We start from the raw sequence: 25,567 nt of genomic DNA, 5'->3' as shown, positions 1-25,567 counted from the left end.
TTTATATGTCAACTTTAAAAAAGGAATAGAGGGTTCAAATAGGTTTTTCAAAATTCTAATGGGAGTTTGAGAGCAGAAAAGTCTGAAGGCTGGGGTCTCAGTTGGGAGAAGGAACATATGTTGGAGTCCAGAAATCCAGATTCTGCCATTTATTAGCTCTACAACTTTGCACAATTAATTAAACTGATCCAGTGTCCTTTTTTTTTTTGGTTGTGCTGCAGGGCTTGTAGGATTTTAGTTCCCTGACAGGGATTGAACCCTGGCCCATGGCATTGAGAGCGTGGAGTTCTTAACCACTGGACGGCTGCCAGGGAATTCCCCAGTTTGCTTTTCTTACGCAATGAAAATAATACTTTTCTTACTAAACTGTGGTGAAAAGAGGTGACTTGATTGTGGGCAACACTCTAGGCAGAGGGTCCTACGTATAATCAGTAAATGTTGGTTTCTCATTACTTCTTCCAATGCCGTTATGATTTTTCTCTCCATCTCCTTCATTCTCCCTTCTTCTACCCTCTTGTATATTCAAAATTAGCCTCATCTTACATCCCCTATTAAATATATTTGATTCACATTTGAAAGGTCCCAGAGTGTCTTCTATAAGTCCATTCATCCAACAGATATACATTGGGTACTTATTATATTTCAGAGACTATTACGGCACTGGGGGTAAACCTGTGAATAAAAAAAGATGAAATCCCTATTGTCATAGAGCTTATATAGTAACTAAGTGCATGGTGATGGGAATGCATTGGCTACTCCCAGCATAGCAGTGTCCTCTCACTGTTACTTAATGTCCTTTCACATTCAGCCCCACTGACTAATGGGAGACCAGTTAGGTTCCTGCAGGTTGGTTCAGCTGTCCATTCATCCATTCATTCATCTATCCACCCAGCCATCTTTTCAATTAAAATGTACTGAGACACTCCTAGGTGTTAGGGCCACCATCAGACATTCTTCCTCTGAAAGGTGACCACAGCAACACACTATTTTAACAAAATCCCCTTGATGCATGCTTTATCACAATACGTCTGGAGACTAATTGCATGATGTATCTATTTTTTGGTTAAAATGCAAATACCTCTGGTTTTCTTTAATTTTTGACTGTGTTTCCTATTTGTTTAAAATATCAAATACATTTTGAATGATTCAAACCAATTTGTGTATTCCTCATAAAACAATTATTTGTTTTACTGAGACTTGCTTCTGGAATGCAAGTAAAAAAATATTTAAAATGATGGATTTAGGGATGGTAGAAGATCTAGGTACTCAAAGTGATTCTGTTTCTACTTGGTTTTGAAACTATCATGGAATGTTGTTCCACCACTTACTTGGAAAACTAGTCTCTCATAAATGCAACACTGAGTTAGTTTATCCAGATTTTATCCAGAAGTTTAAAAATAGTTTGTAACATTCTACACTCCCAGTTTCCTTCTCTCTACCCAATTCTTACAGATACAGGTCTTCAGAGAAGCCAAAGTTTTAAAGATGAGACATTTCAGTTCGTTCAGCCAAAGAGATCTTTTATCAAAGCATACAGTTCTTTGAGTCAAAATATTTTTTCTTTTTTAAAATTGAGATAAAGTTCACAAAATAAAACACACCATCTTTACTCTTTTAAAGTTTATAATTCAGTGGTTTTTAGTGTTCTTAGAATGTTGTGCAACCATCACCACTATCCAGTTCCAGAACATTTCCATCACCCCAACTCTCCCCTTCTCCAACCCCTGATAATTACTATTTTCTATCTCTATGGAGTTGCCTATTCTGGACATTCCATATACACGGAATTATACAGTTTGTGACTTCTTTCACTTGGGATGATGTTTTCAAGGTTCATCCATGTTGTAGCACGGATTGGTGCTTCATTCCTTTTTATGGTCGAATAATATTCCATTGTATGGATGTAGCACGTTTTGCTTATCTATTCATCAGTTGAAGTGAGTCGTTCCCATTTTTTGGCTATTACAAATAATTCTGCTATAAATATTCATGTACCAGTTTATGTGTGAACATATGTTGTCAGTTCTCTCGGGTATATACCTAAGAATGAAATTGCTGGGTCATATGGTAACTCTATGTTTAACTTTTTGACGACCTGCCAGAATGTTGTACCATTTTACATAAAAACATGTTTATATGTATTTGCTGTTTGTAGGCAAAATGTGTATTTCTATACTAGGGGATTCCTTTTTAGTTTCAAAAAATAAAAAAAGCACTTGAAAGAACTGTAGCTTGGATTTTTAAGAGAAAAGATTAAATAGAAGAAAATTCCCCTTAGCAAAACGAAGCAATATTTTTGGTACAAGCATTACAGACATATATCTTTTCATTTCTCAAAAATATATTTATGCCGTAAAGAATTTGAGAATATTTTTACTTCTAAGAATTACAAATTGAGTATTCAGTTTAACCATTGCTAAGAAAAGATTGTTATGTCAAAACACTGTTGAAGTTCCCCTTTAGAAAATATTTCCGTCACTAACTCTGAATGATGAAAGTAATTATTTTCAACATTATAATGCATACTCTGTTTTAAGAGATTTATTTATATTTAACATATACAGACTTTAAACCCAGGACATAGAACCTCACTTGTAGATGAGAGTCTTCTGGAAGAGAAGAGTGGCAGAATTTTTTTTAAGTACCAAGATTTGACTATGAAGTAATTCGTGCACATGGCATTGGTAAGGCGCTCTTTCAGGTGGATCAAGCCCTTGGCCACAGATTCCTGGTGAGTGTCCTCAAGTACGATCACTGGTTTTTATTTAATAATTTCCCCTAAAGGTTGGTTCTGCAGGTGTAAATTATCTGAATGCTTCACATGTCAAAAAGCCCAATTATTCCAGAAATCTATGGATTATGCCTGCTGCCATTCTGCGATTCATTTTTATTATTAAACAGCAGTCCTCTCTCCTCTCCACCAGTTGCACCCACATGATCACCCAATGGGAGGATGCACAAGGCCACAGATTCTTGCTCTTCTATTCACTGGGTTTGAATAGCAAAAACCTTCTCATATGTCCAGAGCAGCAGGGTCCCTATAACTAGGAGAGTTAGGACAATGCACTTCATGAGTGGGGTAAGCAGAATAATGACCCCCAGAGATGTCCACATCCTAATCCCCAGAGCCTCTGAACGTGCTCTGCTATGTAGCAAGGGGGAATTATGGTTGTAGATGAAATTAAGGTTGCTAATCAGCTGACCTTGCCATGGGGAAATTATCCTGGATTATCTGGGTGGGCCCAGTATAATTAAAAGGGTCCCTAGAAGCGAAAGGGAGGCAGGAGAGTGAGAGTCGAGAAGGAGATGTGATGTAAAGAGCAGAGGTCAGAGGGTTGCAGCAACGGACAGACTCAGCTGGTCACCGCTGGCTTTGAAGGTGGAAGGGACCATGAGCCAGGGAATGCAGGCAGCCTTTAGAAAATGGAAAAAGCAAGGAAACTGAGTCTCCCTTGGAGCTTCCAGAAGGAACACAGCCCTTCCAGCACCTTGATCTTTTGCCGGTGAGACCTACTTCAGACTTATGACCTCCAGAACCATAAGAGAATAAATTTGTATTGTTTTCAGCCACTGAGTTTGTGGTCATGTGTTACAGCAGCAGTAGGAAACTAATATGAGATTATTCGAGGTGACTAAAAAAAATATTGGGAATTAAGACAGGGAAATGTTAAATAGTGAAAAATGTGAGAAGTTTTGGAGCTGATGAACATGTATTGATGGGCAGTGAAGGGAGAGAGGGGGATGGGAAGGAGGACTCAATTCTTTCAGAAATGCAGCCAAGTCTTATTTATTTGGAGCGAATGTGAAGGAAACTGCAAAGTACTCTTAATTTTGAATTGTTCTTTAAAGAAAAAAAAAAGCAACCCCACTCCTAAGCGTATATCTGGAAAAGATGAAAATTCTAATTCGAAAAGGTAACATGCACCCCTGTGTTCATTGCAGCACTATTTACAATAGTCAAGACATAGAACAACCTAAGTGTCCGTGGACAGATGAATAGATAAAGAAGATATGGTGTAGATATATACAATGGAATATTACTCAGCCATGAAAAAGTATAAAATAATGCCATTTGCGGCAGCATGGATGCAACTAGAAATGATCATACTGAGTGAAGTCAAACAGAGAAAAACAAATATCATGTGATATCGCTTATATGTGGAATCTAAAAAAATGATACAAATGAACTTATTTACAAGACAGAAACAGACTCACAGACATAGAAAACAAACGTATGGTTACCAAAGGGGAAAGAGAGGGAAAGGATAAATTAGGACGTTGGGATTAACAGATGCACACTACTATATATAAAACAGATAATCAACAAGGACTTACTGTGTAGCACAGGGAACTATATTCAGTATCTTGTAATATATATTGGAAAAGAATCTGAAAAAGAATGTGTGTATATATATATATCTGAATCAGTTTACTGTAGACCTAAAACTAACACAGCATTGTAAATCAACTATACTTTAATTTAAAAAAAACATAAAAAAAGAATTGCCTTATTTTTTTTAAAAACCTGCTGTATTAAAAAAAAGAAGGAATTGCCTTATTTTTAAATATATTAAGCAGCTGGAGGAACAAATGGGGGATGGGGTGGGGGTAGAAGGGACAGTCACAGGGATTCCGATCTGTCCGAAGTGCCACCTCCGAGCCACTCTGCCTACAGCCTTTTGGGCACGTTATCCAACATTTCTGAGTCAGTTTGCTCTGATGTAAAATGTGGAAAAACCTACCCTGCCTACAATTTTAATGAGACTCTACATACGGAGGCCAAAATTGCTACAAGATGTAACCTGTCCTTATTTACAAATGTCCAAAGTGATAACGACCTGCTTAAACAGCAGTTGTTGTAAATACTTTAATTTGATTTAAAACAGTTTATTCCCTCTATCCCCTTTTTCTTTTCTGATTTACTCCATTACTACACTGAAATGCCACCCTGGCCTTTACTGGAATTGTCATGAATTCCAAGAGAAGGGTTGCGGAGAAGGGGGACTTCAGTGTGGAGGACAGTGAGTGTGGGCCGGACCCACCCCCAGTCTCCCATCTCCTAGCCTGGGTCTCACACAGAGGCACGGCTCTGTAGATTTCTGTAATGCTTATCAGCATCTCAGCGCAAGAAGAAGGAGCCAAGGATGGAGAAATAAGGCTCCTTTGGACAGGAGGTTTCAGAGAGGAGAAGGCTCTACATAAAAAAAGGGATAAGGGTGGCAGAGAAATCACAGCCCGAGTCTGGGCCCCAGTTCTCCTCCCATCCAAGCTCTGTTTTAAGGATTCAGTGCGATGATGGATGTGGAAGCTCTTGGACAATCATTAAGCCCGAGGCGGACATACGCAGTTTTGAGTGGTTGTCCTAGTCACTCCAGGCTGCTGTGACAAATACCATCGACTGGGGGGCTTATGAGCAATGCAAATTTATTTCTCCCAGTTCTGGAGGCTGACAGTCTGAGATCCAGGTATCAGCATGGGCAGGTTTTGTGAGGACGCTCTCCTGGGTTGCAGACTGCTGGCTTCATCGTATCCTCACATGGTAGGACTGAGAGAGGGCTCTCCAGGTCCTTTTAGAAGGGGAATAATCCCAGTCACAAGCACCCTCATGACCTAATACTCCCAAAGGCCCCAACTTCTAATACTATCACACGGGGGTTAGGATTTCAACATATGAATTGGGGGAGGACACACACATTCAGTCTTTTTTTGGTTGCATCTTTCCTGTTAAAATTTCTCTATAATAATGATGTTACCCCTGTTGGATTTCTGCCTCACTTATAAGACCCTGAACTACCCAACTCTCCCCTGACTTGTTCGTATTGTTTCCCAAACCGTCTCCCCAGCCCAGTTAGGTTTCTTCCATCCTCCCTCCTTCCGGCTGGTTGCACTTAACAGCATCCAGGAAACACTGGTCTTTGCAGCAGTTCCTGGACAAAGCTGCCTCCTTCCAGCTCTCCTCTAGTTTTCATTCTGAGAGTCGTCTCCCTCCACTCATCCGTCCATCCAGGTCTCACCTTCCAAGTGTCCCCACCGTGCCCAGCACAATGAGGACCACACCAAAGGGTGTGAGTACTTGACTGATTAAAAGGAGGAAATATAGTGATGACATCCAGAGAGAGGATAACATTTATCTTGTGACAATCAACTGGCAACAGAAGCCTTATTGGAAACTAAAAAAAAAGGTTTCTGGAGTTAATTCTTGTGTTCTTTTTCTTTTTAGTTTGTTTTGCGTTAAAACCAGCAGTTTAAATTAATCTGCGTTTTTGCTTTTTCGTAGGTCGCTCATACTTATTCTCTTTTCTGTACAACATGCGTACGGGGTAAGTCCATTAATGAGCTCTGATTGCATGTTGAAAATTCACTTTATTGAATGAATCATTTTTATTATACTTTTTAAACCATTTTTAAAAATGCAAGTATAGTTAATTTACAATATTGTGTTAGTTTCAGGTGTACAGCAAAGTGATTCTGTTTATCTGTCTATCTATCTCTCTAGATATCTATCTATATCTTGATTCTTTTCCATTATAGGTTATTACAAGATATTTAATATAGTTCCCTGTGCTATACAGTAGGTCCTAATGTTTATCTATTTTATATATAGTAGTGTGTATATGTTAATCCCAAACTCCTAATTTATCCCTCCCTCCTCACCTTTCCCCTTTGGTAATCATAAGTTTGTTTTCTGTGTCTGTGAGTCTATTTCTGTTTTGTAAATAAATTCATTTGTATCTTTTTTTTAGATTCCACATATAAGCGATATCATATATTTGTCCTTCTCTGGCTTATTTCACTTAATATGATAATTTCTAGATCCATCCATATTGCTGCAAATGGCATTATTTCATTCTTTTTTATGGCTAATATACCATTTTATATATATGTGTGTGTGTGTGTGTGTGTGTGTGTGTGTGTGTGTGTGTGTGTATATATATATATATATATATATTTACCACATCTTCTTTATCCATTCATCTGTCGATGGACATTTAAGTTGCTTCCATGTCTTGGCTATTGTAAATAGTGCTGCTATGAACATTGGGGTGCATGTATTTTTTCAAATTAGAGTTTTCTCTGGATAAATGCCCAGAAGTGGGATTGCAGGATCACATGGGAACTCTATTTTCAGTTTTTTAAGGAACCTCCATACTGTCCCTCATAGTGCCTGAACCAATTTACATTCCCACCAGCAGTGTAGGAGGGCTCCCTTTTCTCCACACCTTCTCCAGCATTTATTATTTGTAGACTTTTTGATGATGGACATTCTGACTGGTGTGAGGTGATACCTCATTGTAGTTTTGATTTGCATTTCTCTAATACTTAGCAATATTGAGCATCTTTTCATGTGCCTCTTGGCCATCTGTATGTCTTCTTTGGAGAAATGTCTATTTAGGTCTTCTACCCATTTTTTATTTGGTTGTTTGGGTTTTTTTTATATTAAGCTGTATGAGCTGTTTGTGTATTTTGGAAATTAATCCCTTATCAGTAGCATCATTTGCAAATATTTTCTCCCAGTCCATAAGTTGTCTTTTTGTTTTGTTTATGGTTTCTTTTGCTTTGCAAAAGATTTTAAGTTTAATTACGTCTCATTTGTTTATTTTTGTTTTTATTTCCATTACCCTAGGAGACAGATCCAAAAAAATATTGCTGCGATTTATGTCAAAGGGTGTTTTGCCTATGTTTTCCTCTGGGAGTTTTATAGTATCCTATCTTACATTTAGGTCATTAATCCATTTTGAGCTTATCTTTGTATATGGTGTTAGAGAATGTTCTAATTTCATTCTTTTACATGTAGCTATCCAGTTTACCCAGCACCACTTATCAAAGAAACTGTCTCTTCTCTACTGTATATTCTTGCCTCTTTTGTTGTAGAGTAATTGACCATAGTACATGGTTTTATTTCTGGGCTTTCTATCCTGTTTCATTGATGTTTATGTCTGTTTTTGTGCCAGTACCATACTGTTTTGATTATTGTAGCTTTGTAGTATAACCTTAATTCAGGGAGTGTGTTTCCTCCAGTTCCATTCTTCTCAAGATTGTTTTGGCTATTTGGGGTCTTTTGTGTTTCCATACAAATTAAAAAATTTTTTGTTCTAGTTCTGTGAAAAATGCAATTGGTAAATTGATAGTGATTGCATTGAATCTGTAGATTTCCTTGGGTAGTATGGTTATTTTGACAACATTGATTCTTTCAATCCAAATACATAGTATATATCTTTTCCATCTGTTTGTGTCATCTTTGATTTCTTTCATCAGTGTCTTATAGTTTTCAGAGTACAGGTCTTTTGCCTCCTTAGGTAGGTTTATTCATAGGTATTTTTTTTCTTTTTGATGTTATGGTAAATGGGGTTGTTTCCTTAATTTCCCTTTCTGATATTTCATTGTTAGTGTATAGGAATGCAAGAGATTTCTGTGCATTAATTTTGTATCCTGCGACTTTACCAGGTTCATTGATGAGCTCTAGTAGTTTTCTGGCAGCATCTTTAGGATTTACTATGTATAGTATCATGTCATCTCTGCAAACAGTGATAGTTTTACTTCTTTTCCTACTTGGATTCCTTTCATTTCTTTTTCTTCTCTGGTTGCTAGGACTTTCAGAACTATGTTGAGTGTAAGTGGTGAGAGTGGACATCCTTGTCTTGTTCCTGATCTTAGAGGAAATACTTTCAGGTTTTCACCATTGAGTATGATGTTAGCTGTGGGTTTGTCATATGTGGCCTTTATTATGTTGAGGTATGTTCCCTCTATGCCCACTTTCTATAGAGTTTTTTTTATCATAAATGGATGTTGAATTTTATCAAAGGCTTTTTCTGCCTCTATTGAGATGATCATATGGTTTTTATTCTTCAGTTTGTAAATGTGGTATATCACATTGATTGATTTGCAGATATTGAAAAATCCTTGCATCCCTGGGATAAATCCCACTTGATCATGGTATATGATCCTTTTAATGTATTGTTGGAGTTGGTTTGCTGGTATTTTGTTGAGGATTTTTGCCTCTGTGTTCATCAGTGATATTGGCCTATAATTTTCTTATTTTGTGGTATCTTTGTCTGGTTTTGGTATCAGGGTGATGGTGACCTTATAGAATGAGTTCAGAAGTGTTCCTTCCTCTACAATTTTTTGGAAAAGTTTCAGAAAGTTAGGTGTCAACTCATCTCTAAATGTTTGGGAGAATTGGCCTGTGAAGCCATCTGGTCCTGGACTTTTGTTTGTTGGGAGTTTTTAAATCACACATGCAATTTCAGTACTGGTAATTAGTCTGTTCATATTTTCTATTTCTTCCTGGTTCAGTCTTGGGAGATTGTACCTTTCTAAGAATTTGTTCATCTCTTATAGATTGTCCATTTTATTGGCATATAGTTGCTTGTAGTAGTCTCTTATGATCCTCTGTATTTCTGCAGTGTCAGTTTAACTTCTCCATTTTCATTTCTGATTTATTGATTTGATCCCTCTCCCTTTTTTTTTTTGATGAGTCTGGCGAAAGGTTTATCAATTTTGTTTACCTTTACAGAAAATAAGCTTTTAGTTTCATTGATCTTTTCTCTTGTGTTCTAGTCTCTATTTCATTTATTTCTGCTCTGATCTTTATGATTTATTTCCTTCCTTTATGATTAAAACCTTTGGGTTTTGTTCATTCTTCTTTCTTTATTATACTTTTAAACAATTCACTCTCTGGGATTATTCTCTCATCTGTAAAAATGAAGTGTTAGATTAGATGAACTGTAAGGTTTCCTTTATATTCTACAGTGAAGACTGATTACCAAATTGCATAGGTATTAGAGTTTTTTTTGTTTTATAATATAACCCTTTCTTCAAAACGTTTTTCAGAGTGGGCAGGAAGCAGCTGGGCCATTATAGGATTAAATCAAGAAGTATAAGATTAAATTTGAACGTTTTAATTCTGGAGAAGGATAAGCCTAGAACATTCCATAATAAGCCCTCTTTCTTCTGCCTCCTCTCTAGAGAATCTAAGTTATTAAACCCAACTTCAGACATTTCTAGGAAATCCTACTAGAGGCAGCCTTTAGTCAGGTTCATGTTGAGAAAGCCAGACTGGTTTAAGTCACGCTAGTGAACACACGTCTGTCTATCCATCCGCTAGCTTGGACCCACCCGATCCAACTTCTGTGATTTCAAATTAGCATAGGTCTTTGCAGAGTGAATCAAAATAGAAAGTTGCCATGCATTCTCCTTTCCCTTTTAGTCACGGTCAAAAGCACATGCATTAAAGAATAAGACGCCCTAGGTTCTTGGCTTTGCCATTGATTCATCTCTTAACCTATTCAAGACTCAGTTTTCTACTGTGGGAAGTGGGCATGATAACATTTGCCCAACTTACTTCACAGGCATTTCAGAGCATCACCTCAAATAATGAACAGAAACATACTGAAATATTTGTGTGTGAATTATTTTTTCTCTTATCTGACTTTTCTAAGTTCCTTTTGTATTACATTCTTTTTTTTCCATTACAAAACTCTACAGAGCACTAAATTTTACTTCCTTTGTTATTTATGTCTCATATAAGTGCATATAACTCCTGAACCAAAGATTATTCTCTCCTGGACCTTCCTACCATATTCTGGTATGCGAAGATTCTAGAGATTTCACACAGAGAGTGGCTATACTGTAGGTGGGTTTTAAAGGTAGAGAAATAAATTGATGCAATCTCTATGGAAGGCAATTTGGCATTATCTATCAGGATTTTAAATGCACATGCCTATTGACATAGCATTTTCCCTTTTTGGAATTTATCATACATGTTTATTCTGACTTATGCATAAAGGTATATGCACAGGAATATTAGTTTAAAGGTAGTGTTTGGTAGCAAAAAAGGGAGATAATGAAATGACCATCAATAAGGACTGATTAAACAAGTTATAGTACTTTGTTTGGTGGATAGTCATATGTATTAATTCAGAACGATTAAGTGAGAAAAGCAAGGTACAAAGAAACATACCATTTGGGTAAGAATAAAACAAGGACAAAAATCACCAAAAGTGTGTGTGTGTGTGTGTGTGTGTGTGTGTGTGTGATCATTGTTTAAATATGCTCATAAATGCCCAGACACAGATTTGAAGAGAGCGATTACCTTTAGGGGAGGGAACTGGGGGCCAGAGTTGGAAGATAAAATGTCTTTTTCCATTACACTATTTTGTACTGTTTGAATTATCATGTGCATATGTTATTTGTTTTGCCAAAAAAACCCAATAAAAGTAAAAATTGCAAGACTGATTACTAATCTGGAAGCTAGTAAAATATTTTCTTTAACTTTCTGTGCAACAAATATTTGTTTAAAAATATCTGAGGTAAAATAGATAGTGACTTTTCTTCTCTTTGAAGAAGAATAGCACTGGTTTTTGAGAATGCCACTGTATTCCCAGTGAATGTGGTTTATATTTTGGATGTTGACTTGTCTGAGATATTGTCTTGATCTCTTTTTTAATGGGATTATATAGTCTGTTTCTGAGGTGCAGTTTCTTCCTCTATAAATGCCCCCCCTTTAAAGTGATGTTTTTGGGGATATGTCTGATGTAGAAGAACTTTGTAGGGACAAAAATCACCTCGCTTTTTTCTTTTATTGGTCCAAGTCAAAGCTTTACATGTGTTCCTTTATTAGAATTCTGCTAATCTACTTTAAACTGATTCTTGTCTGAAATTTAATTTTGCTACAAACATCTCAGTGATGCTTGGCACAATTAAGTTAAAAAAAAACAAACTTGCCTTTATTTTCAAGCCATCTAATCAACTGACCTTCTTTTTTCTCTGGTTATTTTGATATTTCACTGAACACATAGTAATGAATCCCAACCTTAAATGAACCCAAATGTTCAGCCTAGTTATTTTAAGTGCTTTCATGCTGTCCTGACCTGGCCTTGAGCATTTAAAAAATTGTTTTTACCTAATCAGGGTTTTGAACTTATTGTTTCTGCATTTATAGATAACAGGGTTCCTCAAAACTCGAGAGGCATATGTTTCTGAAACTTCAAATACATTTTTTTAAACTTAAATTAGCTAATTGCTTGGCTCTTGTCAAGGTTCGAATGTTTATATACTCTTAATGACCCATAAGTGTTATGTTTATAAAGATGTCTTTTTTATTAATGCTGAATTTAAAGATTTTTTATTGTGTCCGCACATACTTTTCAAGAAAAAAGAGGTCTTAATTGTATGATTGAAAAGAAAAATGCATGCTGTTTAGACTCCTTTGCCTCCCATCACATATACATATACATATACATTTGTATATTTCATGTGTACACATGTATATTCATGTATATTTATGTACATAAGTATGTTTCTATATTTATGTATATATATCTTCTGTCAGAACTGTACATAGTGGTTCAGTTGTTTTATGTTTCCCCGTTATATGTTGGTCTAAATGCTAAAGTCTACAGTGTTGTTAGTTTTAAGAGATCTATCGGTTATAGAAACGTGTGGTCCTGTCCACACCCTCGGCTCCTAGCACTGAGAGCTGCTTTACCACATCCTCCCTCTCAACATGCACCCCTGTCTGTGAACAAATGCTCAGTGCAGGTGCATGATGCTGGCTGTCGTTAAGGATCTACTTATGGAAACAGTTCCTCTGGGACTATACTTCTGTATTGAAGTGACTGATGACTCGCCATATACATAGAATTTGTGAGAAAAAGGGGCTGATTCTTCCCATGGAGCATGCATGTGTGTGTGTGTGTGTGTGTGTTAAAGTTAAGACAAGATGCAACTGTGGGGTCACTCTCTAAAGAGAGTTGAAGAAAAGCTAGCTAAAAGTGGGGAAAGTGCTCAAATTATTCAAGTCCAAGAGCTTTCTGGTTGAGACACACATTAGAGGGAGCCATCTTGGAGTATTGGCAAATTGTAGGAAGAATAATTTTAATCCGAGTCCAAGGCTATGACTGCGGTTCTGACCCAGGAGGGCCTCCCTGTGGGACACATGCCCTAGCTGATCTTGGAGATAAAGTAAGAGGGTCTTATTGTAAAAAAGCCAAGCTTATAATTTAAACTAGACACCACTGCGGTGTCTAGTTGTGTACACAACTACATAGTTAACATTCTAAGATTGTTCACAACTTGGTAAACGAAGTCTTACCGAGAGAGAGATTGCAGAAGATTCTGATTAAAGCAGAGTAGCTTCAGAAGGAGGTTTTTTTTTTTTAATCCTGGCTCACATAAACTTTTATCCTGCTCACATAACCATCAACTCTTTTATTATCAAGCCACAATGTAAGTTTTTTGCCTTTTTACATATCAATATTAGTCTTTTCACAGTTTCAGAGATAAAATTATACTGTGACATTCTCATGAGTTAGGTAAACCAGCAGTGCTTGTTATAAGGTATATACCCATCGAGGTGATGAATACTGGTAAACTAAAGCAGATTCTTCACTTTCTAGGGTGGAAAGAAGTTTATTGGTCCCTGCGGGGGAAGAGATTGCTCTCTTTGCCAGTGCTTTCCTGAAAAGGGGTCTCGGGTAAGTGATGTAAAAATCAGCATGGGAAATGGGAGCGGGAAATGGGAAATTACTAATCAAAGGGCATAATGCTTCAGTTATGCAAGATGAATAAGTTCTAGATATCTTCCGTCCAACGTTCTACCCACTCTCATCAATAATGTTTTGTTCACTTAAAATTTTGTAGAATCACCTTGTACAGAAAGGATCCTGGTGCAAATGGTCCATGCCGGGTCGCCATTATTGATATTCATGTTGTATATCAACATTTTAAAGGCTCTGTCTGAGAAGTTCTGCAGTGAGTTAAAAAAAAAAAACCTACTTAACTTTGTTTAAAATAGTGTTTCCAGACATTTGACCACATGACTCTTTTTTGGACAACACCTATTAAAATCCCGTGGAATAGCGATCTGTAATCGAAGTGAGAGCTGCATTTATCATGTGCTTCTTATGTGCCAGGCACTGTCCTATGTGCTCAAAATGCTTTAGCTCACTGAGCCCTCACAACAACTGTCTTGCCATTTTATGGTACCATCTTTGCAGTGTCGAAGACTTCAGCACAGGGCAATTGAGCATCTTGCTCAAGTCTACCCAGGATGGTGCTCTTGATGACTACACCCAATTCTCTGCCCTGAGATGCACAGTAACCCTTACAGTATATAGGGTCTCTTACACATTTATTTATGAACCTCTCTCATATATTCTGACAGCAGCAGTTGGCAGGCACTAACTCCTCTGTGCTGGAGTATTAGATCAAACCATCCTTTTGATTAAAAATACTCCCACAATCTTACAAAAAAAGAGTATGGTTCAGAAGTTTTGGACAGTTTTTGAGTCAGATCAGTGATTGTTTTGAAACATGTCCAAATTGATCCCCCAGGGCTGTGTGTGACACTCAAAAAACACAAATCAGTAAAGATGAGTCAACGAGGAGGTGAAATGTTACCTTTCTGAAAGAAAGGACCATTTTTTTCTCCCACAGCATTGCTTTATCGTCACACGAGTTGTGTGATACATGTGCAGGTCCTTCGTTGTGTTCTTGCTGTAAGCAGCTACCTTGTTGAGCTGAAGTTATGGCAGATCGCTTTCTGCTTAAATGGATTTGTTTCTTCTTCAATAAAATGTTGGTGATCAGAATTTATCTCGAGCTTTTTCCAACCACTTTCATGATATAATTTAAAAACTGCATTTCCAGGAAACAAAGTTAGGACCCTAAAAAAGAGCAGAAGTGCTTTAGCTTTTTTCATGTCAATGGACACAATACTCAGGAAAAAAGCCTGGCGTTTGTGTGAGGTTGTCCATATAAATGTGCCAAGATTTTAAGACCCTTTGAGCTTGAGGCCCAAGAAAAATGTAGTGATCAGCTCCGTGGCAGGAATGGGATGGGGACACCACAAAACAAAGAGGGACAGTTGTTTTGATGAAACCGGCTAGGTGTGGTCCTCTGATTTACTGATGTCGAGACATTTTTTTTTTTTTTTCTGTCACAGCTGGATGGAGGGGGGTGCTACTGGTTCTAGTGAATCACAGGCCATGGATGCTCTTCAGTGTCCGCAATGCACAGGACAGCCCCACATGAAAGAACTGAAAGAACTAGCCATCCTCAAACGCCAGTAGTGCCGAGGTTGAGAAACCCTGCTTTAATCCTACAGCAACTCTGCGAGGCCAGTAGGATTCTTACCAATATTTCCACTGGTCAATACAAGGAATCTGGATTTCCCAGAATTTAAATAACTTGCTAGTATGTGGAAGAGGCAGGAACCACCTCCTGGTATTTGCTGTCAGCCCCCGAGGTTGCCCCGTGATCAATGAGAAGAGGATTACACTCAGGTTCAAACACCAGTTTTAGCCTTAACTTTTGGGAGCCCTAGTGTCGGCTTGAATCTGCCCAAGCCTGGCAGTTTCCTCTGCCCAGTTTTCTCATACTTACCTGCTTGGTGCTTTGTCTTCTGTGTCCTTGGGCCGTAAAACCATCGCAAGCATTTGCACGTGTAGAGGATGCTCTGTCTCTCCCATCACACAGTCTTCAGCGCCGTGGGTCAGGAGGGCTCACAGGGGTGGGCTGCGCCCCGCCCTGCTGTCTGCGTCCCTGCTCCCGTCCCTGCTCCTGGGTGGTCAGGGAGATCTGTGTGCGGAGCACCGCCAACCTCTGCCCTTCCTGGCACAGATGGGTCCTTTGTGACGGCACAAGTTGCTGGTGATGTTTTCCAGCTAGGAATTTGGGAGCGTGGCTTGTGCATACCCGGCAGGTGGTTTGGAGGCGACCAGCCAACTTGCACATCATCTCTCGAGCCGCAGTGACAGCTCAAGGTGCACTATAAAGATAGGAACGTACCGAATTCCAAGGGTTGAGGCTCTGCCCGAGGCGGCCTAGCCCGTGAGTGGAACAGCCAGGCCTTCCTAAGAAGAAAATGATTCCTCTCGTATGGTTGAATGGCTGAGTGAGTAGTTTGTTCAGCCCCAAATCAAAACTGCTGTGTCTGCAGCGAGGGTTGGGTGCCAGGCTGGGTGAGGGTTTCAGCTGGAGATGGAAGCTGGGGTTTGAGGGGGAGTTGGGATGCATCAAAGGGCAGGATCCAAGGGGGCCTCCTTCATCTCACCACTGTACCGCTGGAGGCGCACAGCCCAGCCTCAACACGCGTTCTCATCATTAATCACTGTTACCTCCCATTGGACCATCTCCTGCTGCATCAGCTGGGCCACTCACTCTCCCTTGAACATAATCTAAATATTCCCACTCCTCTACCTTTTTATTTTTTTAAAGAATAATTATAGTAGTTTTTATTGTAATATTCCTATATGCTTATTATAGACCATTTAGATAATACTGGAAAACTAGAAGGCACAAAATAAGTCATCCATGGATTCACTACCAGGAAGCAATCACTCAATATTTATTAATTTTTTGACATACCACCTCTACCCTTTTCTGGAAAGCCTTCCCACTTCCACTCGGCCTCCATCTTTCCTGCCCTCCTCAGAGGAGCTCAGAAGAGACGCTGCCCCCATAAGGCCTCCTGCCTGTCCCAGCCGGTGTGGATGGGTCCCCCGTGTGAACCTACTTCCCTTCCGTGATGCTTCTCGTACCCTGACCTGGAGCTCTGCTTGGGTTCGAGTGTGGATATGTCTGACCCTCTTGATTAGATTGTCAGCCCATGCTCCTTAAAGGAGGCTATGTGGACATGTGCGAAATGTTTATGCTGGCTCCCGGCCCATCGTGGATGCTCTAGAAATAGAAGTTGCTTATGTTTGTTTCTCCTCTTTGAGAGATGGGGGCCCTTTTTTGGTATTTCTTTGAGGTGATCACAGTAGATGGCACCTAATAGGTGGTTAATACACATAAATCAATAACTTAAAATTCAGAGTTCAGCCTGGATAGGATTTGGGAGCCTGAGCTGGTGGCCACATGCAGCATGTATGTGGGGACACCCGCCAAGTCCAAGGGAAACGGGAACGGAATTTGTGGGAAGTCTCTCCCCCGAGTCTTTTTTCCCCACACACAACATGTAAACCTGGTAGTAAGTGACCATCTCACAGAGTTCAGATTTTCTTGGAATTTCAAGTAGGGCCAGGAATAAACACTTGGAGCCACAGAAAGGAGCATGACCGTTGCTGTACTCAGACCTTTTAAAGGTTCAGTAGCATCCTGCATTCTCAGTGTGGGACACTGGGGATTACCCCTTTGGTCCTTTTGGTTTTCAGAGCCCTCACCTGGGAAATAAGGGTTTGTACGGGAGGGCGGGTCCTGTCCCTCCCAGCCCTAATACCCTATGGTTCTGTGATGTGCGCCATGACTTTTCACATGTGACAGCGATTTAATGGCTTCCAAAATACTTTGTGACTCTGCCTAACATTTACCCAAACCTAATTATGGTCCCTCTTTAAGGATATGAATGAGGTGGACTTGGGCAGGATTTTAAATTATTCTTTATCTGTTTCAAGGGAAGAATCTCTGTTTCTTTGATGGAGGTCTTCTTGTAGGGAAAATTACATGTCTTCATAGACTAGGATGGGACCTTTTGTAAGTTCTGCTTTAGTAACTAGTTTGATAATAAAGACACCTTCTATACTTTTTTCCAGAATAAAATATATTTGTATTGTTTTCCATTCAAGGGAGTCTAGTAACTGTTAAGTCAATAGAACTTTACAATTTGGTAGTTTCATACACAAGAAGGTCAAATGGCTTAAAACTCAAGGCCTCTCTTAGTTTTTTTTGATTTGAAAACCAAAATCGCACATTAGCAAACCAGTCTTTCCTTTGGGACTTTTAAATCACTAAACTATATACAAGTATCTTTCCTGAAATTTCATTCACTTGTCCCTCACACTCCTAAGAGCTTGCATTCCACTATAAAAATGGAATTTCCTTGGGTAGTTTTAACTGTTGTTTACATTTTTCATATCATTAAATTATCTGCACACAAAGTTCTAGAATTCAACCTCTTTATCACTCACACAGCTGCGTTCTAGTACACTCTATAACTGTAGCCTGATAAATGGTTCAGAGAAATTATTTTCATGTCCCAAAGTTTGTATAAGTCAATTATGTTACATTTTGATAGAAGCAAGTTGCAGTGACAATGGAGAAGTTGGCAAATTTGGTCTGTCACCACCCCTTCGTGTTTTGGTTCTGATTTCTTCTTTTTCTTGCTGCTTTCTCCTCCAAGCACCAACTCCCTAGCTCATTGTGTCTCTACTGGAGAATTCTCTGATAGATGCTGACACACTCAGCTGCCTTCAGGGGACAGCAGGTGACCTGAGTGAGGGGCCCTGGGAAGGGGCCTCAGCCTTGGGGACTATATGAGGAGAAGAGCAGTGTGCTTGTCATGTAAAGGCATCAGAGTTCTGAATTAAAAAAACAAACGGGCTTCCCTGGTGGCGCAGGGATTGAGAGTCCGTCTGCCGATGCAGGGGACACGGATTCATGCCCTGGTACGGGAAGATCCCACATGCCGCGGAGCGGCTGGGCCCATGAGCCATGGCCGCTGAGCCTGCGCGTCCGGAGCCTGTACTCCACAACAGGAGAGGCCACAACAGTGAGGCCCGCGTATCGCAAAAAAAAAAACCAAACAAAAACAAACAAACATGGTGCCTAACAATTAAACAAATTTCCTGGTAGAATTCAACCCACCACGTGCCAGCTTGTAACTGGTTTAGCTTGTTAAAGTGTTCTCCTTGTCATGAATATTAAGCTTAAATTTTGAAGAATGGAAAACTTGCAGAAGTTAAAAGAATGAATCTTTTATGTCAGTGCATGAGGAAGTATTTCTGAACAGGGTATGGGAGACCCGGGGGGTAGGGGGGGAATACATGCCTATCATTTTATATTATTTGGCCTATTAGCTGTCACTAATAGCTAATATCTATACAGAGGAATAACTCCAACTAATTAACATGGCTTTCAGCATGCTTGACAATCTCTCTCTTTAGATCCAGCATTTGTGCTTGAAAAAGGAGAGAAAACAAGCTCATATTTGCCTGCTACTTTTATTAAATAATTTGCCAGTATTATTTACCAAACAGGCCAAGTGTACAGAACCTCACCGAGGAATCCTCGTTGCAGAGGGGGCCTGAAGGTAGATTTTGGCATCTCTGCCCCAGTCAGTCACCTCATTAAACGGGCAGTGATTTGCAGCCTGAACCCTTGGTCTCCTGTGTGGAGTTCAATCCCATAGCAACGATGATTGCTGAACTCTGCGACCCAGTGTGAACCGTGGCCAGGCGGGCACAGAGCTCAGCAAATGTGGGGCTAGGCTGCACTTGAAAGGATCAAGGTCATTACCAAAGTGGAGTCAGCCTTTGTTGTTGGTGAGAAATAAGGTGCATCTCAAAGCAGGGCGTATTCCACGTAGGAACACAGGGAGTGGTGTTTGTGATTCTGAGAATACCTCTCTAGTGCAAAGGTAGCATCCGACGAAACTAGTTAAAATGCTGAATTACAAAGTTTTTAGGAAAGAACAGTGTATTTCTCCTTTCAAATACCATTTTCAATAAGTTGCCAAGAAATCCACAGGGAAACAGGTATGTCTCCAAGGTGCTCTTTTTCCACTCCTCTGTCATACATACAGGAACTTGCAGTTCACTCAGCAAATAACATTCATTCATTCCATTCATTCAGCAAACAGCCATTGAGCATTCACCATGGGCCAGGCATCTGACGCGGCTGTGAGGCTTCGGGGATAAAGAGGACAGTCCCTGTGTCCTGGAGCTCAGTTTCCAGCAGGAGAGACAGATTCACCTCCCAGCCATTATTTCTGGGTGCCTGATGAGTGCCAGGCGTGGGGTGGTCTAGATGCTTGGGGTGCATCAGGGAAAAGAACAGACGAAGATCCTTGTGCCTTCCCCAGGTGGATATTTGGTGCCCTACCTGGATTTTGCACTGGAGCCTGTGTGTATGGTAGACAGTGCCAGGGAAGCTTGGACCTGGTGGAACCGGCGGTCACCTACCTAGCAATGGCCTGGTGGAAGCATGGTGTGTTCATTCCTAGGGCTGCTGTAATAATGACCACATATCTGGTGGCTTTAGACAACAGAAATTTATTCTCTCACAAGTTCTAGAGGCCAGAAGTCCACCAGCAGGGGGTCACCATTGCCGTACGCTCTCCATAGGCAATAGGGGAGAGACCCCCATTCCCTGCCTCTTCCAGCCTCTGGTGGCTGCTGGCGTTCCTTGGCTTGTGGCTGCATCACTCTCATCTCTGCTTCCGTCTTCACTTCAGCTTCTCCTCTGTGTGTCTGTTTCATATCTTCCTCCATGTCCCTCTTATAAGGATACATATAATGGCATTTATACCTAGATAACGCAGGACAAAAATCCTCCTCTCAAAATCCTTAACTTTATCACATCGTTTGCCACCTAAGGTGATACCCACGGGTTCTGGGGTTAGGGCGTGGACATAGCTTTTTGTGGCCACCCTTCAAACCACTGCAAGTGTTTGGGCAGAGAGAACAGCCCCTACTGAGGCCCTGAATTGAGAAGGAGACGGGGTGGTATGTTTGGTGGACCAAAAGGTGACCGGAAGGGTTTGATCCTGCAGGTGAGGGAGCAAGTGGTAAGGGATGCAGTTGAAAAAGCAGAGATACAGTTTATCCTGAGGAGTAAGCAGAGGATTCGAAAGATTTTAGGAGGAGTAGAAACAGGTTGAATTTACGTTGTAGGAAGACCGTTCTGGCTGCTCTTTGGAGAATACAGTGATGGTGGTGCGGGGTGGGAGCAACATTAGGAAGGATGTCAGGAGGCCACTGTCGCCGCCCTGGTGGAGGTCACCGCGCCTTAGCAAGGGCGTGAGCGTGGGCGTGGGCGTGGCGTGGGCGTGGGGGGAGAGGATGGCTGTCGGAATGTTTGGGAGGCAGACTGGTCGGGAGAAGGAGGCTCCATGCGGGGAGGTCGGGGGTTAGGGGTTAGAGGCACCCAGGACGCCCAGGGGCATGAGAGCAGCTGTGTGGGTGGCGGCCTGTGACCGAGGAGCACGTTTTGGGGGATGATCCTGAGTCCAGCTTTGCATGTGGACGTGTGGCCACGTCCTGAAGGGCTCCTGAAGGGCGTCCGGGTGAGCGAGGGAAATAGAAGGGGTGCTCAGAGTTGGATGTCATTGACCCCATGGAGATGGACAAGTTTGCCCAAGAGAAAGCGAGAGGAGGGCAGGGCAGCCCAGTGGAGTTGCAGGGGCAATCCCACCCAGCCCGCCTGCCCCCAGAGTAAGGGGAGCCAGCACAGGAGACACAGGCAGGAGAAGAACACGGCCAGGGCCAGGGGCAGGGACACCAGGAGAGCAGAGACACCAGAGCAAGGGAGAAGGAGGCAGAGATGCCTGGGGTCAAGCTTCTCAGGCGCCGACCAGGAGCTCTCAGCGCTGCCTGTTCCGTTCCCACAGCAGGTGTGTGATGCTGGGTTGATGTTACACCGTTTCTAAAAATGGGAAAACCACTCTTCCATGACCTGGCTCAAGGGGTGACCTTATTTTTTTTAATTGAAATATGGTTGATTTACAATGTTTCAGGTATACAGCAAAGTGATTCAGTTTTATACACACACACACACACATATTCTTTTTAAGATTATCTTCCATTTTAGACTATTGTAAGATATTGAATATAGTTCCCTGTGCTATAGTACGTGGGGGACCTTATTTATTGTTCGGTGGCAAAGCCGTGTCTTCTAGTTCTCAGTGCAGTGTTTTTTTTCCACTGCACCAAGCTGCCTCTTAAGAAAACAGCTGATCACAGCTGATCTTTTTCTTATATTTTGTATCTATATCATAGGAGATGATGGATGTTCACTCCACTTATTGTGATAGTCATTTCGTGATGTGAGTTAAATCACTATGCTGTACATCTTTTTTTAAATCTTTTTTGTTTGTTTGTTTGCTGCACCATGTGGCTTGCAGGATCTTAGTTCCCTGACCAGGGATCGAACCTGGAACTCAGGAATTCCACTGTTTTACTGAGATATAATTGATACACCACTGTATAAGTTTAAGATGTACAGCATAGGGAATTCCCTGGTGATCCAGTGGTTAGGGCTCCACGCTTTCACTTCTGAGGGCCGGTTCAATCCCTGGCTGGGGAATTAAAATCCCACAAACCGTGTGGCACAGTCAAAAAAAAAAAAAAAAAGAACCTGGAAGAAAAAAAGATACAGAAAATATAGCTTATTAATCAAATAAAAAGACATTAATAAGTGAGTTTTACCTGACTGGTTTGGAAGACCACATTATTGTCCTGCTTATGTTTATGAAAAAAATAGTATTCATTTTACATCCATTAAAAAAAAAAACACAGCTGAAGATCCTGAGTCAGCGTTACTACAGGCTAAACTGACAAATTTATGTCCTCATTGAGTGAGGTGAACTTAAGGTACAAGAAAATACTCTGCCCTTGCAGTCCAGTCTCCTTGGATTGTCTACTCTTTGAGTGAAACCTTTTTGGTATTTATTTTATGATCCTTCTAGATCTCCGGCAGTCCTTACATCTGTGATACAGGAGGACCCTGGAGGCACCAGCTCTTTAGCTGCGCATTGAGTCCCATTTGAGGGTTTAAGTGATGTTGTAGTGACACCTAGGGGCTGAATGGTTGAATTACAGTCAAGTGTTACAAAGGCAGAGGGGTGCTGCCGAAGGCTTCTTTGTTGATTTTAATAATAAAAGGCCACGAGTATATGTTTAGAATTTATACTGTGTAAGGCAGTAGCCAAGGTGCTGAGGTGGTAATAAAAATTTACACGGATTCTTGGCCTCAAAAATCCTACTGGACGACATCACCCCAAGCAGATATTAAAGTAACATGCACAAAACAATAATGAAAAATAGGTGCGAGCCTATTTAGGCATTATGTTAGTTGTTTGAGGGTGGACATGAGAGTTTGTACCAGAGTGCGATTGATAAAGACTAGGGTGAAAAGGGAAGCATGTAGGACTCTGCTTCCCCAGGTGGTAGCCAAGTGGCCTTGGGTCACTTGCTTCATCTCTCTGAGCCTCAGCTTCCTCATTTCAGAATGAAAAAGTAGATACAGGATGACTTTCTGCTTTAAGGATGTAAGGATTCCATGAGAAGAATGCACAGTGCTGTGTCAGTGCCCAGAATGGAGCAAGTGCTCAGTGAAGGGTACGCTAACATCGTCATCATCATTGCTGTCATCATAGTTTTGGTTGGAGGAAGGTTGAATTTGAGCTACAGATGGACAAAGGCTGCTATTGCCTCAGGCAAACAGAGCAAGTGTAATTGGAGGGTGTAGGTGTGGACACACAGGGACTAGGGTTGGCTGGGGTGGAGGAAGGTAGACTGTGCTCATTGCAGGTGTTGATGGAAGCAATAACACAGCAAGGGGAAGACTGAAGGTCAGTTGACAGTTACATGTGGAAATGGGGAGGAGACTGGAGTTAGAGAAGCTGGGGAGGCTGGTGCTTGTGTCCCTCACCTGAGATGACCAGACCATGACCCAGGGTCTCCACGGTGGGATGAAAGAAAGACACACCTGAGATTTAATTCAAAGAAAGATGTGGTAGGCTTGGTCTTGGGATGGAATGGATAAGGAGGGAAAGGGGGATCACCAAAGCTGACAGCTGCGTGGGGAGTTTAAATGATGGAAGGAACCAAGTTGTCGTCTGCTGAGTCGGCGAAGAAAAAGGCAGGGAAACTAGTCTGGGATGATGAGCTCACCTCTGATATGATGAGCGTAAATTTACAGGGAAGAAGATTCAAGGAAGTTTCTAGAAAACAGAGATAGAGGATGGGACTAGAAAATTAGATTTGAGAGCCACAAAAATGGAGGTCTTTAACTCATTTGATGAATACTATTGTTCCCCCCCGCAAAAAAAAACTTCTTAAGAGAAAATAAAATACATCATGATAAAATTTTTAAATGTTTACAAATAAGATAAGGCTGGAAGCAGTTGAAATGTCATGGTAGGCAGAGCGTGAGTGTGGTTTAGTGCAGGGACCCTCCATGGTGCCAGGATGACGCCGTGGAAGGAGGTGAGGTTTGGAGAGAAACTGACTGATCCAGGTATGAACTCAAGCTCACTAGGCACCTCAGTTTGAGTAAGCTGTACCCCCCTAGGCTTTCCTCATTTCTACAGGGATAAAAATCTCAGTGTTGCTGGTTGGATTAAGTGAGGAAAGGTATGGACACTGGGAGGTACATAACCAAGCTTAATAAAGAAATACCTTCCCCTTCCTGTGACACTTTTGATGATCAGTGTCATGATCTTATTGACCAAGGGTAATTTGGAAATTTATGTGTAACTAGTATAATAAAAGCATCTTTCTTACTCATTTGTTTGTTCGTTCATTCATTCATTCATTTATACTTCCTTGCACTGATTCTCTGGTTAAAAAAGAGCAAGAAATAGTTGCACAAAAAGTGTGTACATACATTTGTCATTGTATATCTGTAGCTATTTCTCCCAATCCCCATACTGCTAAAATGACAAAGGATTTCTTAGATTTTTGTCATTCCCCATAGGGTTTGGGCCCTGGAGGCAAGCAGATCAGTGGCAGCCCAAAAGGCAGTTGTGGAGATTTGGGTTTTTAAAATGTACATATCCTCTTATCTGTTGGTCTCGTCGACCAAGTGTTGTGAAATAAAAATAGTTTGATCTTAGCCCAGCTCAAGAAGTGTGCCTGACACAGACGATTAACAAGGGAGAATCCTAAAGGAATGTTCCAGCTTCAGAGAGCCAGGCAGGTGTAGGATTCCATGTCCATTCCGATTGCCTGCATCCTTTATTTGTACAGCTGGCCCGAGAGCCCAGTGAGCCTGTAGCCACAGTGGGGAGGCGCGTATAACACGTCTGATGACACGGTGTCAGCCTGGCCTTTGGGTAGAAGACGATGGCCTGGTGGCTTCCCATGGCATGCCAGAGCTTCCTCAGCTGTCAAACCAATTGGCATTTCTGTATTTAGTGAATCCGTTTTCTGACTTCACTGTCTCTCACGGAAAGTCGGAAACCACCACAGAGGCAATTCCATGCAAAAAAAAAAGAAAGAAATTCAGAGATCCCACATCTGGAAGCCAGCCATTCCCCTGGGCATTTTTTCTTTTTGCTATGGTGACTTCAGTGCAGTGGTCCATTGCCTATCGTGGGTGGAGGGTGCATGGGCAGGAGTGGACTATTTCTTTAAAAATTTTTATTTTAAAGATGCAAAATTCCTGTGATTGTTTAATGATTCTGTAGTTACAGAAATGTCTTTTCTGGGCTTGTTATTTACGCCCCTTCATCCTGAAGTTAATTCTGGTGTCGTCTGAGAAATTAGTAAGCTCAACTATTTACTTTTAAACATAGTCTTTTTTTCTTTTACTGACTCCTTCTTTTACATGAAATAACTTCATGAAAGTGGAATTGTTCTCTCCATCACTGTGGATAAATTATTTACTCACATTGGGTGAACTAACAATGACTCATTCAAAGATTGGTGTTTGGGAAGTTTTTGTGAACAGCTTTCTGACAAATTTAATACTGTTATACAAGGTTTAGAGTATTTTTTTACATTTATCCTATAATAAAATACCTATTAAGAGGAAAAAACAGCACTGCATAGAAAACAAACCACAGTCTGCCCCGTAAAAAAGTAGGCATTTAGTGCTTTCTGTTAGTTTTTTCACTTTTCAAGGT

At 40.7% G+C, this 25,567-nt stretch overlaps 1 protein-coding gene across 2 annotated transcripts in view; it reads left to right on the top strand.

Annotated features, from left to right (window-relative positions):
• Nucleotides 1–353: 353 nt before the first annotated feature.
• The window catches only part of COL4A4 (collagen type IV alpha 4 chain), a 130,187-nt gene continuing 104,973 nt past the window's right edge, over nucleotides 354–25,567 (top strand). For both annotated transcript variants that reach the window (XR_014016454.1, XM_081241946.1), the window contains exons 1-4: nucleotides 354–431; nucleotides 2,565–2,731; nucleotides 6,278–6,320; nucleotides 13,398–13,475. Coding sequence is in view for 1 of the 2 variants with exons in the window: in XM_081241946.1 (XP_081098072.1) it covers nucleotides 2,676–2,731; nucleotides 6,278–6,320; nucleotides 13,398–13,475 (177 nt within the window). In the remaining variant the exon portion in view is untranslated. The remainder of the gene's footprint in view (nucleotides 432–2,564; nucleotides 2,732–6,277; nucleotides 6,321–13,397; nucleotides 13,476–25,567) is intronic.

The sequence above is a fragment of the Mesoplodon bidens genome (genome assembly GCF_964165515.1).
Source record: "Mesoplodon bidens genome assembly, chromosome: 8".
Lineage (NCBI taxonomy): Eukaryota > Metazoa > Chordata > Mammalia > Artiodactyla > Ziphiidae > Mesoplodon > Mesoplodon bidens.
The sequence above is the reverse complement of the archived record's forward strand: the minus strand, read 5'-3'. Positions and strand labels throughout refer to the sequence as shown.